General features: G+C 40.3%; 2 protein-coding genes across 6 annotated transcripts in view; one reads left to right on the top strand and one right to left on the bottom strand.

The window, feature by feature from the left end:
- Nucleotides 1-29: 29 nt before the first annotated feature.
- FAAP20 (FA core complex associated protein 20) lies at nt 30-7,074 on the top strand (the record flags this gene model as incomplete). The annotated part of the gene is made up of 4 exons (XM_081016251.1): nt 30-175; nt 2,445-2,592; nt 4,654-5,279; nt 6,612-7,074. 4 exons carry the CDS (start codon nt 30-32, stop codon nt 6,682-6,684), a joined length of 993 nt encoding a protein of 330 aa, XP_080872377.1. The 3' UTR covers nt 6,685-7,074.
- Nucleotides 7,075-9,472: 2,398 nt separating this feature from the next.
- The window catches only part of PRKCZ (protein kinase C zeta), a 101,745-nt gene continuing 96,922 nt past the window's right edge, over nt 9,473-14,295 (bottom strand). For all 5 annotated transcript variants that reach the window (XM_081016140.1, XM_081016139.1, XM_081016142.1 and 2 more), the window contains 3 exons: nt 13,022-13,111; nt 12,249-12,364; nt 9,473-10,169 (listed from right to left, as the gene is read on the bottom strand). In XM_081016140.1, coding sequence (XP_080872266.1) covers nt 10,082-10,169; nt 12,249-12,364; nt 13,022-13,111 — 294 coding nt within the window. In that variant the 3' untranslated portion in view covers nt 9,473-10,081. The remainder of the gene's footprint in view (nt 10,170-12,248; nt 12,365-13,021; nt 13,112-14,295) is intronic.

The raw sequence follows: 14,295 nt of genomic DNA, 5'->3' as shown, positions 1-14,295 counted from the left end.
GGTGGGGGGTGGGGGAAGGAGACCTAGCTATGGCTGACGAAGAGCGGGCTGAACAGGGGGGCAGCAGCCGGGGAGGAAAGCTCAGCCTCAAGCGCAAGAGGCGGCAGCCACACCAGCAGCAGGAGGAAGAAGAAGAGGCGGAAGGCCGCCCCTCGGCCATCCCTCGCCGAGCACCGTGAGTCCGGGTTAGGATTCCTTCAGACACGCAGCGGGAGGGTGGGGAGTCTACGTGCGAATGCGCAGGCGCCCGCTGCGAGGACTAGGAACGCGGGGGGGGGGGTGTGCGCGCGCCCGCAGGTGGATGAGTGTGGAATTATTGGATCGCTCTATGAGTGTGCGCGCGCGCGAGTGAGATGCATATGCTTCAAGTTAACTGGGATGAGGCGAGTTGCAACAAGGCATGACCAGTGGTGGATTTACCTATAAGCTAAACAAGCTATAGTTTAGGGTGCTCCCCCTCTCTTGGAGGCCCCCCAAAAAATTAAAGGAAAAACACTGGATGTACATTTCCAAAATACAAGCTAAAGAACAAATAAAATAAAACCTACATACAGCAACAGTGTTTTGTGCTGTGTAGGCTCCTATGATGTAAGTAATGGGCCCCACTCACTCCCTAAAATATCACAGGTTTGCTCATTTCTATATATAGGGTGCCTACGTTCTGCACAGACTGGTTAGAACAATTACTTTGATAAAATACATATTTTGTTATGTGCAAATAGGCAAATAACCTATTAGGTCCATAAATTACCATATTGTTGTTGTTGTTGTTTAGTCGTGTCCGACTCTTCGTGACCCCATGGACCAGAGCATGCCAGGCACTCCTGTCTTCCACTGCCTCCCGCAGTTTGGTCAAACTCATGCTGGTAGCTTCGAGAACACTAGCCAACCATCTCGTCCTCTGTCGTCCCCTTCTCCTTGTGCCCTCCATCTTTCCCAACATCAGGGTCTTTTCCAGGGAGTCTTCTCTTCTCATGAGGTGGCCAAAGTACTGGAGCCTCAGCTTCAGGATCTGTCCTTCCAGTGAGCATTCAGGGCTGATTTCCTTAAGAATGGATAGGTTTGATCTTCTTGCAGTCCATGGGACTCTCAAGAGTCTCCTCCAGCACCATAATTCAAAAGCATCAATTCTTCGGCGATCAGCCTTCTTTATGGTCCAGCTGTCACTTCCATACATCACTACTAGGAAAACCATAGCTTTAACTATACGGACCTTTGTTGGCAAGGTGATGTCTCTGCTTTTTAAGATGCTGTCTAGGTTTGTCATTGCTTTTCTCCCAAGAAGCAGGCATCTTTTAATTTTGTGGCTGCTGTCACCATCTGCAGTGACCATGGAGCCCAAGAAAGTAAAATCTCTCACTGCCTCCATTTCTTCCCCTTCTATTTGCCAGGAGGTGATGGGACCAGTGGCCACCTCCTTACCATACAGTATATCCAACACAAAAAACCGCGACAATTTGTTGTTGACAAAGGACAGCTGGACATATAAAGGGCCCCATTACCTTCAGTAGCTTAGGGCCTCATCAAACCTAAATCCGGCCCTGCATGAGCCCCTTGAATATAAGATTTAAAAGATCATTCAATAGAACAAAGTAGGTTAAGCCAATAAACGTGTTACAGCAGTAAAGGCACAAAAAAACCTCTCCTTTTAAGATTTGTATTATGGGAGCGTTTAGGTGATTGAGCGTCAAGAGGAATTAGATGTGCATTAAAGGGGGGGGCAAAGCCTCAGGGTTTTGTTATGAGGATGATGAGGGCTGTTCTCATATAACATAACTTGTATATTGTATTAATATTAATACACGACCTATTAAAAATCCTCAGAACAGTTTTGTTTTGCTGTCAATGCAGACCAGTTAACAGAATGTTGTAATAAATGCTCAAAACTTACCTAAGAATCGGTCATGTTCAAGGGGTGTGTAGGTGAACAAGAATCTGAGAGGTCTTCGTGTAGAGAGGCAAGGAGTGTGCATCAAGTGTATATGTTAAGTGCCTCAGGTTTTTATGATTAGGATTAAGTAGAGCAAGACTTGTCATCACTAGAGGCTAATTAATTTGATATTATTAGGTATTTAGAATTGTAAGTTAAATAACATAAGCCACACGTTTAGGCTTTGGTTATGTTGCATAGTACTACAGCAGTCGCCTATATCTGTGTCCTGTTTCATTTTTAGACCAAAGGACCCAATGTTTGCAAATAGTGGCCACTTAGAGGTTTTTTTGGAAGAGTTTACTGTTACAAGTGTGGAATTTTTCAATCTGGAGCACCTTAAAAGGGAGCCTTCTGTTTGTCTTTCGTACTGGTTTCAGTGTGCAGTCACCACAATTGCCTCGCAAATGTAGGATTCTCAACAATTCCACTCCAAGCTTGCAAGTGGTTTGAGCTGCACCAGGTTGGTTCTGACAAGAGAAATGATGCTATGCATGAGTTTTATGTTTTGTAGTACATTTTCCAGCAGCTCTTGCTGGTTTGAAGAACAAGGCTTAAGTGGTGCTGAAATCGCGTGGATGACATTACTCAAGTCTGTGGAGCCACATCTGCATCGCTTGAGTTTAGAAAAAGTAGTCAACCTTCCCAAGTTTCTTACAAAGGTAAAACGTGTTTTGAATTATTATTAACCATTAAGATACTTATTGACCAATAAGATACTATCTCAAGATTAAAAACAAGTCCTCATCTTCATTCACTTTAAAGGGAGAGTAACATGCAATGGAAAAATAATTGAAAATAAGGTTGAAGGTAATGGATTTGATATTAGAGAAGCTCCCCACTGCCCTAATTTGCTTTTTATAATGCTTTCAAGAATGTGATACAATGGAAGGAATCCTCTCAGTTGATGCTGGCTGTGATACACTGAGCCTGTCAGAGTCATCAGTAAAACCTGCCAGAAAGCCAAACTTCTTGCATTTAGCCTTGAACTTTAGGAGGATAAAGTTGGACAAGAGGCTGTACTTCATACGTCATCATTTTATTTGTACCCCGCTTTTTTTTCTCCAGGAGGAAGCCCAAATTGGCTGACGCTAACAGAAATGACAAAAATAGGAGGGAAAATGCAAACAGTATGAAACACGGTTTGACAATTCAGTTAATCAGTACAAAATCCACAAAATGTATAGCAGTGGGATAATAAAATAACTCTGGGCCACAAACTCATACTCCCAGTCTAGCAACAAATATATAAAATCATTTGGATTACTATTTATTAAATTTATTTGTCACTTTCTTACCAAGGTAACTCAAAGTGCCTTACAATATATAAACAAACACACGCATAATAACCGGCATAAAACAAAGACATATCTAAAAGGCAATTCTATTTTTAAAAAGCTGGATTCCGTAAGTGCGTAATCGCCACTGAAAAGGCCTGTTGTTGTGTTGCCACCCACTGAACATCTCATGGAGGCAGCACATGAAACAAGGCCATATATGACAAATTGCAGGATCTGCTTCATATGGAGAGAGGCAGTTGGCATCTCAAGCCACATTTGGATGTAATAAAAAGTAGCTGCAAACATAGCAGTAATAGCACAGCATAAAAAGGCCACCATATCCCACAACTGCCTGTGCCGAAATCCTGCGTATTTGTATTACGTTTTAATGGGCATTGTGTAATAATACATTTGATGTGGGAAGTTTTCTGTTTGGTCCTGTGAAACTTGGTTTCACTGCCGCTTGGGGCCTTAACGGTGTGAGGAAGGGTTGGTGTTAGAATTTTTAGTATGGAAGAGTATAGAAGGTATGCCTATTCTTATTGTTGAGTGCAGGTTTTGGGAGTGAGACTGAATTGTGGCAACAGCATGGGTTTAGAAGGACCACTGGAATGGGAGTTGGGTTTCGTTATTACAGAGTAAGTACCACCCCCATTCCTGCCACAGCGCCCCATGTCAAACTTGCAGAAGAGGCAGCATACACTCCTATTATGCCAAACTGACATGCCTCTGGCAGTGGTTTTGGCTTTAAAGTCCTGGAACATGGTCACAAGACACTTATGACACACTTAACTGGTTTTGGGAGGATGCGTAGGCGTGTGCACAAGAGTTGAATCCATCTAAGTGTTACTCGGAGTCGATCCATTGAAATTAATAGGCCCAAGTTAGTCATGTCCATTAGTTTCCATGCCTGTCAACCAAGAGGAGATACTTGACAGAACTAAAGGCTGTTTCCACCATGGAGCCACTAGAGAATGAAAGAAAAGCAAAACAGTCTTGTGGAACTGCAAAGACTTAAATTTATTATGGCATAAGCTTTCGTTGATCAGAATCCACCTTGGATGCATGACAACATGCACACACACACACATACACATTGTGGGTAAGGCAGAATGGTGAGGACTAAAGTCAGAGGCAAGCGAAATGCAAAAGGGACAGTGGTAATTATGCAAAGGCACAATAGTTACAGTGACACTTAAACAAGGCTGTGTTGGTGATAACACAAACATCCTGCCGTTGGTAAGCTGGATAAACTCATGAAGTGTGGTTAAAAATTTTCTGTATTCGAACCGTAAGTGATAGATCATATCTTGGGAGCTCTTTCAAACTGTATTTTCCACATTCAAACCCAGCACTGGTTATGGTATCTTACTGGCTTTCCTCTTTTATATATTCTTCTGAAATCTACAGAGTTAGCAAAACTTTAATTTGTCTGTGTTTCAGAGCTCACAAACTACAAATCCTCAGCCAGCCCCAGAAACATTTGACATTGGAATGAAACAGTTTCAGTGGACTCCATTTCCACGTTACCACACAAATAATTCAAGAAGTAAAAAACCTCCTGAAAATCAAGCTCTTAGTTTGATAGAAAGAGGAAATGATGCAGATGGGAGATTCAGTGTTACTTCTCCTGTTCCCAAGCAAAACCCCATTCCAGCCGGTAAATATACTGCTGAGGAAACAACAACTGGACACAACAATCATCTTTCCCCTAAGCTGGAAGGTAGAGAAATGATTGAAATGTGCCTGCACTCAACCCAGCAAAATTCACCAGGACATTCATCAACAGCTGCACAGAGCCAGCCAAGAGTATTTGTGTTTGAAAAGCTTTGGAAAGGGGCTACAACACAGAGTGAAGGAAAAAGCAGAAAGGAAAATAAAATACTATCAAATGATGATAAGCAAAGTACTTTGCTGTGCCAGCCTAACAATGCCACATCAGTGTTACCTGTGCAGGAATCTCCTGCTCTTTGTTTGAGTGTCGGCAACCAAGAAAAAACAGAGGACCACAGGGAGGAAATCTTAGCTCTCAGCCAGTGTCCCATGTGTCAGATCCATTTTACTGGAAAGTAAGTATTGGTTATGTTACTCAAATTCATTTTTCAGTTCGTCATGACATCCACAGCGCGCACACACATGGAAGTGACCACGTCCAGTGTTTCTCAAATTTGGGGTCTCCAGGTGTTGTTGGATTGCAACTCCCATCGTCCCTAGCTAGCTAGCAAGACCAGTGGTGAGGGATGATGGGAACTGCAGTTCAACAACAGCTGGAGACCCCAAGTTTGAGAAACACTGCCACATCCAATAGGAAGAAATTGGGGCACAAAGCAATGGGAAGACAGAAAAGGGTGTTGGCTGCTCTTGCCAAATGGAAGATGGAAGGTAGAAATTGTTAGTAAATGGCACATGGAAGATTTCCCCTAACAAACGCAAAATTGAAACACTATTTCTTTGTATTGGGAGACTTTAACACATTTTTAATACCCTCATTTGCATGCCATTTTTTCCTCATTTCAACACAAAATTGAGATGTACAACTTCCCATGTAACACCTCCCGGGCGTTAAGATCTACAGGGGAGGGTTGGCTGATGATTCTGCCGCAGGGTGTGAGAGGGTCTTCAGTGATGGTCTCCAGGTTGTGGAAGACCCTTCCACCCCTCCAAGGTGCATTTTGGCAACAGACCAGTGTTCAAAACTCCCATTGTTCTAGGCGCATTTTGCGACAGGGAATTTCATTAGCATGAGCAGTTTCTGATCTCCGGGCGCAGTACTGCACCTAAGATTTCAGATTAAAACTGCAATGTGGAAGGAAAGGAGGACCTTTTTCTGCCTCCCCACTTCCAGCTACTTTCTGAAGATTGGAGAAGAGACCCTCTGAAGAATATTAGGAGAGTGGGCAGGGGAAGGACTAGACCATGTGAAAAATGAACATAATATTTTAGCTGCAGTTCATCCATTTTCAGCTTTGTATTCTCATTATAAAAAAGTGTGCCTAGACATTCCATTGTGGTGCCCATAACCTAAGTTTAAGGTGCCATTTAGCTCCTAGCTTTAATATCTCTGTTTCTAACACTGCAACATATCAAGACACACCTTTTCGCACATACCTTCAGGATGGGATGAAGGATGAGTTCAGAGTATAGCTGTCAACTTTTCCCTTTTTTAAGGGAAATTCCCTTATTCCAAATAGGATTCCTCGCAAAAGGGAAAAGTTGACAGCTGTGGTTCAGAGTATCACTCCCTCTGCAGTGTTGCTTACTGACGATATTTCTTCCTGCATGATACAGCCGAATTGACATTCAGTGCTATCTAACCTGCCTTGAGATCGCATGTGGAAGGGAAGGCCATAAATGCATATACTAAAATCTGCAAGTCTGATAATTCTGTTTTCCAATTTCAGGTGGTCAAAACTGGACATTGATGGTCATCTTGCTAAATGTTTGTCTGAAAGTGATGTAGATGTAATTTGGTAACAAAGAAGATAGCAGAGAACAGCCAATGGTTCTTAGTAGTCAATAAATTTGCAGCAATTTACCACAGATCAAAAAAACTAAAGAAGGAGGTGGTCAAGTGCCATGTCATATTTCATTATGTATACCCTGCTATCAGGTCAGTATTGTAAATGTCTGTGGGAACCTCAGTGAAGTCTGGATACACATGACTTATGTTTCGAATAAAAGCACTACTGAAGTGTATGTTCTCTATGGGACATATTATGAACCATGACTGTACAGAGTTTAAAATCTAATAACAAAATTATCTGCTTCAGGGTGCTTAGGGGATGAGGTTTGTTGAAAATTAAATAGTCATCCAGCCACAAAGTTTTCAATAAAAAGATAGCTAGCAGTTTTCCTCCGCTGCAATTTCTGTGTGTTTATTCAGATTGCTCACTAATGCTTTTGTATGATGTACTTCATTAAGATACTCAGTCAATTTACTGTATAGCTTCACAAATACCTTAGCAAATTCAGCACAAGTTCACCAAGACCTGGTACCTGTTACAAACTGAACCTGTTATTACCTTTACAACAAGAATAATCCTGATCTTATCAGTAACAGGCCAGTAAGAAGTATTTTAACATTAAGTAGCAGAGCCTAAAATATAAGATCTGTTTTTGTCACAGTTTCCTTCAAAACAATAAATTCAGTATAGCATACAAAGGTATAAAATGCTGAAGTCCTTTTGGCACATGGAACATGTGGCAAAGCAAATTATATGGGAAATGTCTGCTTAGTGAAACAATTAGTCTAAACTTTTTCATTAAAGTCTTTAATAGATGTGCAAGAATATAAATGATCTTAGCTGTTTACGGGTTAGTATACCATCTTTTGCACAAATAAAACTGGCCAAAGATCTCAACTAGTTAATTATACAAAACTACAAGAACATATTTACTGTTTTACAATCATTAAATTAGCTAGAGTGTTTTCATTTACATTTCATTTACATACTAAGACAATTATATCATTACCAGATCCATTTGCAATATATTAGGATTTTTTTTAAACCACACATTTAATTACATCCTTCATTTGTTCTTTAATTTATAAAACAAGTACTTTATATAAAAATTTTCCCCTTCATCATGAACAGAACATTAGTCATACACTTGCACACAAGCAACTGACTTGTAACCAGCAACTTATTTGGCAACACAGCAACATTGTAAATTGCCTTCAATTGTAAATAAATCAAGGATTTGTTTTTGTCTTGAGCAAGTGTGTGTACTCGCCCTACTCTAATGTTCTGATATCACAGAAGTTCAGGGCAAAGAACCCTTCATGTTTTGCCTAGCTCCCTTAGCCCCAGAACCAGACAGCATCCGTAGGTCACATCACCATGCAAAACCAGCTGCTCAGTTGTAAATCCAAGATACAGAGACACAAAACATTCAGGGAACACTGAGAATCCAAGATACAGAGACACAGACCAGTCAGGGTTCACCAAGGAGAAGAAGAAGAAAAATGGCATTCAAATCTTTTGCATGATTCAATTAAAAAGAAATCAAGACTCTCTTAGCTAGGTGACTTGGTTATCTAAACCCCAAGCATTTGAGGAAAGTACATCTAACTGAATTACTTAGTGCTGGTTAGAACATATGTTGCTTAATACAAAAAAGATAGTTCAGAGAGCAACTTTCAACAACTCTGGATGGGACTAATAAAGTTGAATTATCACAGATGTGCGTTAATTCAGTGGTCAGGGTAAGGGACATACAAAATATAGTCTTAACTGATGGTTCTTTGAAAGATTTTTCAATACCATGATTTGGCAGTCTTATCCTAGCACCTCATGGACTTGAATGCAACTGAGATGTCATGTTCAGCACCTAATGTAATGCTGTACCCTGAGAAACCTATACAATAAAAGTAATGTGAAAACGGTTGCAAGTTGTCTTGCATTTTATACCGAATTGGGTGAGATATCATGGCACACAGGGTTTCTCTCCTTCCTGAAGAATTTTCTTCCCCAGAACTGCAAGCTACTCAATGGAGTTACAACGAAAATCTACTAAAAAAAGAAAGAAATACGGTGTCTTGTTATCTCCCATAGAGACCAATAATTCTGAATGGTTTTAGATAGCAACGTGCCCTTGTTTGTCCTCAAACGTATGGACACGTTTTTATTCCCAAAGCTGACAGACAGTTAACCTGATGCAACATCCTCCATTTTCAAAAGAGGAAATATGGACATATTTTATATTATAGTCATACAATATTTATACATCTGTTCATTTTCTCCATCACTATATTACTGCTTTGAGTGTTGTGTTTACCAAACATCCTCCTGTAGAGCTTAGTGACAAGATGCTGAACATTTCAAAGCAGATAGTTTTAAATAGGAGGTGTGCTTTATCAGAAAAAAATGCAATATGTTGATGGATATCCTATAATTTATTTCTTTAAAACTTTAAGGCTATGATCTATTACACTTCCATTGTTCCTTTTGAATATTGCATTGATAAAAATATTATTCAAAAATCTAGTATACAACACAAGACATTGTAGGCACTGCTCAAGTATTTTCAGAAATCCACCATGTGCAAATTTAAATTTTCTAATGAGATTTTGGTAAATTTTGTTTTCTCCCACATTAAACATAATCTAGATATTTCAATTGATAAATTCTAATTTGGAATTGTTATTGCTGAGATCCAAGTCCCGTCTAAAAGTTCTATGAAGATATAAGTTAATGTTAGATAGCAGCTGTTAGTTGTTATGTTCCATGTGTAAAATACTACTTTTTTCTTTAACCAGAACTTACCAGGGTTAATCAAGTGTACCAAATACGGAATATTTTTATGCAGTTTATCCATTTAGGCACTTAATACTGTACCCAAACTTGTTTTAATTGCTAATAAAACACAACTCCTTTTATTCCACATTATATATATATATGTAATACATATATATATATATAAAACAGACATTTAAGATAGGTACCACTTGTGAAAAAAGGCATCTAAAGTAAGCTTCAACACCACTAACAATTTTATTCTTCAGGATGTTACACTGTTCTAGTAGCTCATTGCATGAAAATGTCCATCAGAAGCGTGCAGCTTTGAAAGTGGTTTGGAATCTCTCTTCCAAGGATGCAAACAACTATTGATCCTTGATGAAGCAGGCACGAAATGCAGATTTCTTTGTGAAGCCAGCTCTGTCAGTGCCCCAAACTTCTTTTTTTCCAAAAAAAATAGAGGAAGACACCTACCAAAATCATGTTTTTTTGATTTTTCAGCAGCAATTATCATCATTGGTCTCCACTCAAAACCTTACAGTTTACCCCAGCCTTGCATGCATATACTGTTGTTAAGGATTAAATGTCAAAGTTCATTCACATTATTTGTCCTCTGTGTCGATGCCATTCTCTCATACTGTTTCCTCAGTTTGCAGCAACAATGGATTAATATATTCAAATCCTTCAAACTCCGACTGGTCTATTCTTTTTATTACATCTCTGAAAATGGAACACACACATACACAATTATCTCTTGTTTGCAACCATTTTGGTGTTTTGTAAGACACACAATTCTACCTCTGAATGGTCATCAGTGTAGCCATACAGAAGGGATCTGCACTTGTGCAGAGGTATTACAGAAGTCTCTAGAACTTCTGTAGCAGGGAGAACTGGTGCTTATCCTTCCTAGAAAAGGACATACCATAAAACTGTAGCGTTGGAAGGGACCCTGAGGGTCATCTAATCCAACCCCCTGCAATGCATAAAGCAATAGGATAAGCACCATCCCACTCAGTTTCTTCTAACCGAGGGGTGGGCTCATCCTTGGCCCTCCAGATACAGTATTGCTGGATTAAAGCTCCCACCATCCCCGACTATTGGCTATACTGTCAGCCAGCTGAGTCACTTAGTTCAGTTTATTGTGTTTAGCGAGCAGCCACGACTACAAACACAAAAATATTAACAACAAGCATACTGCTAATAATAGTGGTTTACATTTCTAGTCCCCGACGTTTACAGGATAAATGATCTCCCATTCCCCCTTAAGTTTTATTAAATGAGTTTGTAAAGCCTTGGCAAGAAATCTGGATGTTCTAAAAGGATATATACCTCTCTACATCAGACAACAAGAAACAGGTCTTTGCAAGAGACGTCCTTCCCTTCTGCGATCTTAACAATGGGCATTGGCCATACTGTCTGGGGCTGACAGGAGTTGGGAGGTCAACATCTGAAGCGGCACAGGTTTGCCACTCCGATTCTAACCACTGCCAGATGAAAGAGGTATTAGCAATGGAGGAAGGTTGCGTAACTGCATAGATGACATCTTACACTCGGCTCTGGAATCTGCCTCCTTCTTTGCAGAGTATTTAGATATCACCGAAGGCATTTTCACCTCTCAGTGGTAAAAAAAAGCCACGAGAAGGGTTTGGCGGCGTGACACTGAAGCTCCAGAATATGTGTTGGCGGTGGGGTGGGGGGATACAGTTACTTGCAAGAGCATGCAACTCTAGAAAGCAAATGGCAGAAGTTGCTGACCCAGATCAAAACACCATTTCCAAATCTGGTGCCAAAGTCTTTGATTTCAGTTTTGAGGTGCCAAACAGAGCGTATGGGGAGCTTCCATTCACAAAAGTAGCTGTACTTGAGGATTGGCTACTACACTACAGACACACAGCTGCCCAAGTTGTAACTTTCTGCTAAACATTTACAGACCAACAGCAGTAACCTGGGACTTGAGGCCAAAGGAAAGGAAAATAACAGAGGAAACAGATCTAACTAAAAGACTGCAGTGAGCACTTCAGTGCGGAGTGTTTTACAAAGCTACTGTGATAGAAGAGCGAGTGGAAAGGCACACATGCTACAACTTTCACTATGAGCATCTCCCCTTGCACGGATGGAGGTGTGAGCATCCGTTTACTGACTAAATCTCTGCAAATCTGCCAAGTTGTTCTGTGCAGGTACAAATCTCATCAGTGTGGAGATACCTCAGACTGGAATCTCAACAGCTTGAAGTGCATGCCTTTGTGACAAAGGAAAACTGCCTGCTTTGTTTTCTAGCTGCTGCTCCTCATGTGACATCAGATGTTCCTCTAGGGGATCTCAAGGGGTTGCAGCAGGAGGGAGGAAAAACCCTAATACACATACAATCCTTTGGATCCTGATCCCTAGCAAAGAATAACCATATAAGGGCAGCCTAAAGACAGAAACGTACATTTTTCATTCCCAATGTTAGAAAACCAGGGAACATGAAGTGATGCAAGATGTGGAAATTATATGCTACCTTTCTACATAGTGAACATTTGCTTAATTTTTTTTTAATGGAAGTGTATATGGCTGCCAAAACAGAAGTCTCTTTCCCTTGGTCCCATGCCCTGTTGTCTCTCCTACACTATCACCTTGGTTTCTTAGTTTTGACTACCTGTAAATGCAACAAAAACTCTCTATCACTCTTTAATTTTGATGAGGAGCATAACCAGGTTTAGTAGCTATTCAGTCCTCACAAAATCAGATCTGATAACGTCTAAAGACCTGCATAATATACATTTCTTATAAAGCATGCTTAACAATATTAGAACATACTCATCATCTGGAGTTAGCTGCACAGGTTCGCTGGTGAACTGGGTATCAAAGTTATCCAGACCATAATCGTCTGTGATCTGAGGCTGAAATGGAGGGGTTGCCTGCTTCTTTTCCAGCTGAAATGGGGATAAAGAGACAGAAACTTAAGAACCCTTTGGGTTTGTTGTTTTTCATAATGCACATCTCTGGTCCTCTTCATTGTGGGGAAGCTAGGAAAACAGACCAGTTTTGCTGCAGGCCTATATAAAAGCTATGTCCTGGGAAAGATATCTGCTGGATGTGGTGAAGTGTTTCTCTGCTCTAAATTGGTTCCCATTACAAACCATCTCTCACCCAAATGCTGCTTCTGCTGTATTTGCAGTGTACCTGATGAAGTGGACTCAAGCCAATGAAGGCTTATACCGTAATAAATTTGTGCTACCCACCTGGAATTAATTTTTGCTAAGATATTCCAACAGTTAGCATAACATTTGGTATCCTAGAGCCTAGAGTCCATCTGTTTATATCAAGTTAAGTTTAACTATTCCAGACCTTTTATTTAAGTTTCCTAAGCAGTTTAACATTAGAATGGGGTAGCTGTCAGAACAGTATAAACAGCTCCTTCTAAAGTTTGCAAGACATTTTCGTCTGCACCCTGCCTTGAGTCTTGTAGATTTTTGTTTGTATTTTCTTGTAGATTTTTGACAGAGTACTTGCTAAGTGTGATATTGGCTTGCATCAATACTTTAAACTAAGAACCACCACAATGGGTTACATATGAAATTGAACTTTACCAGATCCCAGTCTATGCTGCGAAAGAATGTATGAGACTTGATATCAGAAAATCCAGTTTGTGGTTGGCAGCCAAGCCTCTCTTTGGGATCCTAGAGGCAAGAACAAAATTAATTTTGTCCATGATATAAACAACAGCTACAAGTACAAGAAGTACAAATATGTAGAGCCAAACTACAACTGCTGTGAAATATAATTAGCATTAAAAAATAAAAATCACAACTAGCAACCACTAGAGCAGGTGTAGAAAACATTTGGCCCTCCAGATGTTGCTGAACTACAACTCCCATTATCTCTGGCCATTGGTCATGCCTGCAGGGGCTGATGGGAGTTGTAGTTCATTAACATCTGGAGGGCCAGCATTATGGCCATAGTGAAAGGAGTTTATTCCCCCAACACAGACAGGCTGCAGTTCTTATGAAATTCCCCCCTCCAAAGCTGCTATTTGTATCGGGAGAGAAGCTCTTTTGGTACCATTTATGATTAAGAAAACTTTGGTCTTATTTTATCACCTACTCTTTTCAAAGAAAACTGCTAGAATTACCTAAGTAAATGTATCTTTTTCATTAAATTAGCTATGGGTACAACCCTAATCATGCTTAGAAAGTCCCACTGAATTTATTGAGAACCGCTTGTGGATCAGCAGGCTTAGGGTCACACACCGTATCTAACTGCCTACTGAATCGCATGCTTACTGATAAGGGCTTATGAGACCTGCTCAGTAATTTTAGACATTATATTTTACTACTCTCATTTTACTTAGGATTCTACTTTGTGAAATTTGGAGAAAATCATATCCATTCGCACAATGTCCATAATTGTGACACTAAAAACAGCTTCCTGTTAAAAAACAACAACATTTAAAATGCTCAAAGCAATTATAATTATGAGAGGGAAAGACACACTGGTCACTTACCATGAATGAACCTTCTAGGTTGGCGTAGGGATACAGCTACGTGATGGGTTGCGTTCTATGATTTGCTTAAGGCAAGGGCATGTGACTAGCTGAACTGTTGGATGGAGATGATAGAGTAGATAGATAGATAGATAGATAGATCCACTTCCAGTTCTGTCCATAGCCAAGCTACAAAAGGCCAGACCCTGAGAGAGAGCGCAGGCTGAACAAGAAAACCCCAAAATTACTCCAGAAGGAAAACAATGGAGAACATGACTGGCCACCTCTTTTCCAGTGGGAGGGAAGCTCCAATTCTTTACAAGTGTAAAAAACAGACCAAACAAAAGAGTTAAAAGGGCAATGTAAGAAGAGTAGAGACAG

Source organism: Podarcis pityusensis (assembly GCF_964106645.2).
Source record: "Podarcis pityusensis genome assembly, chromosome: 8".
Lineage (NCBI taxonomy): Eukaryota > Metazoa > Chordata > Lepidosauria > Squamata > Lacertidae > Podarcis > Podarcis pityusensis.
This window is presented reverse-complemented; position numbering and strand designations above follow the sequence as displayed.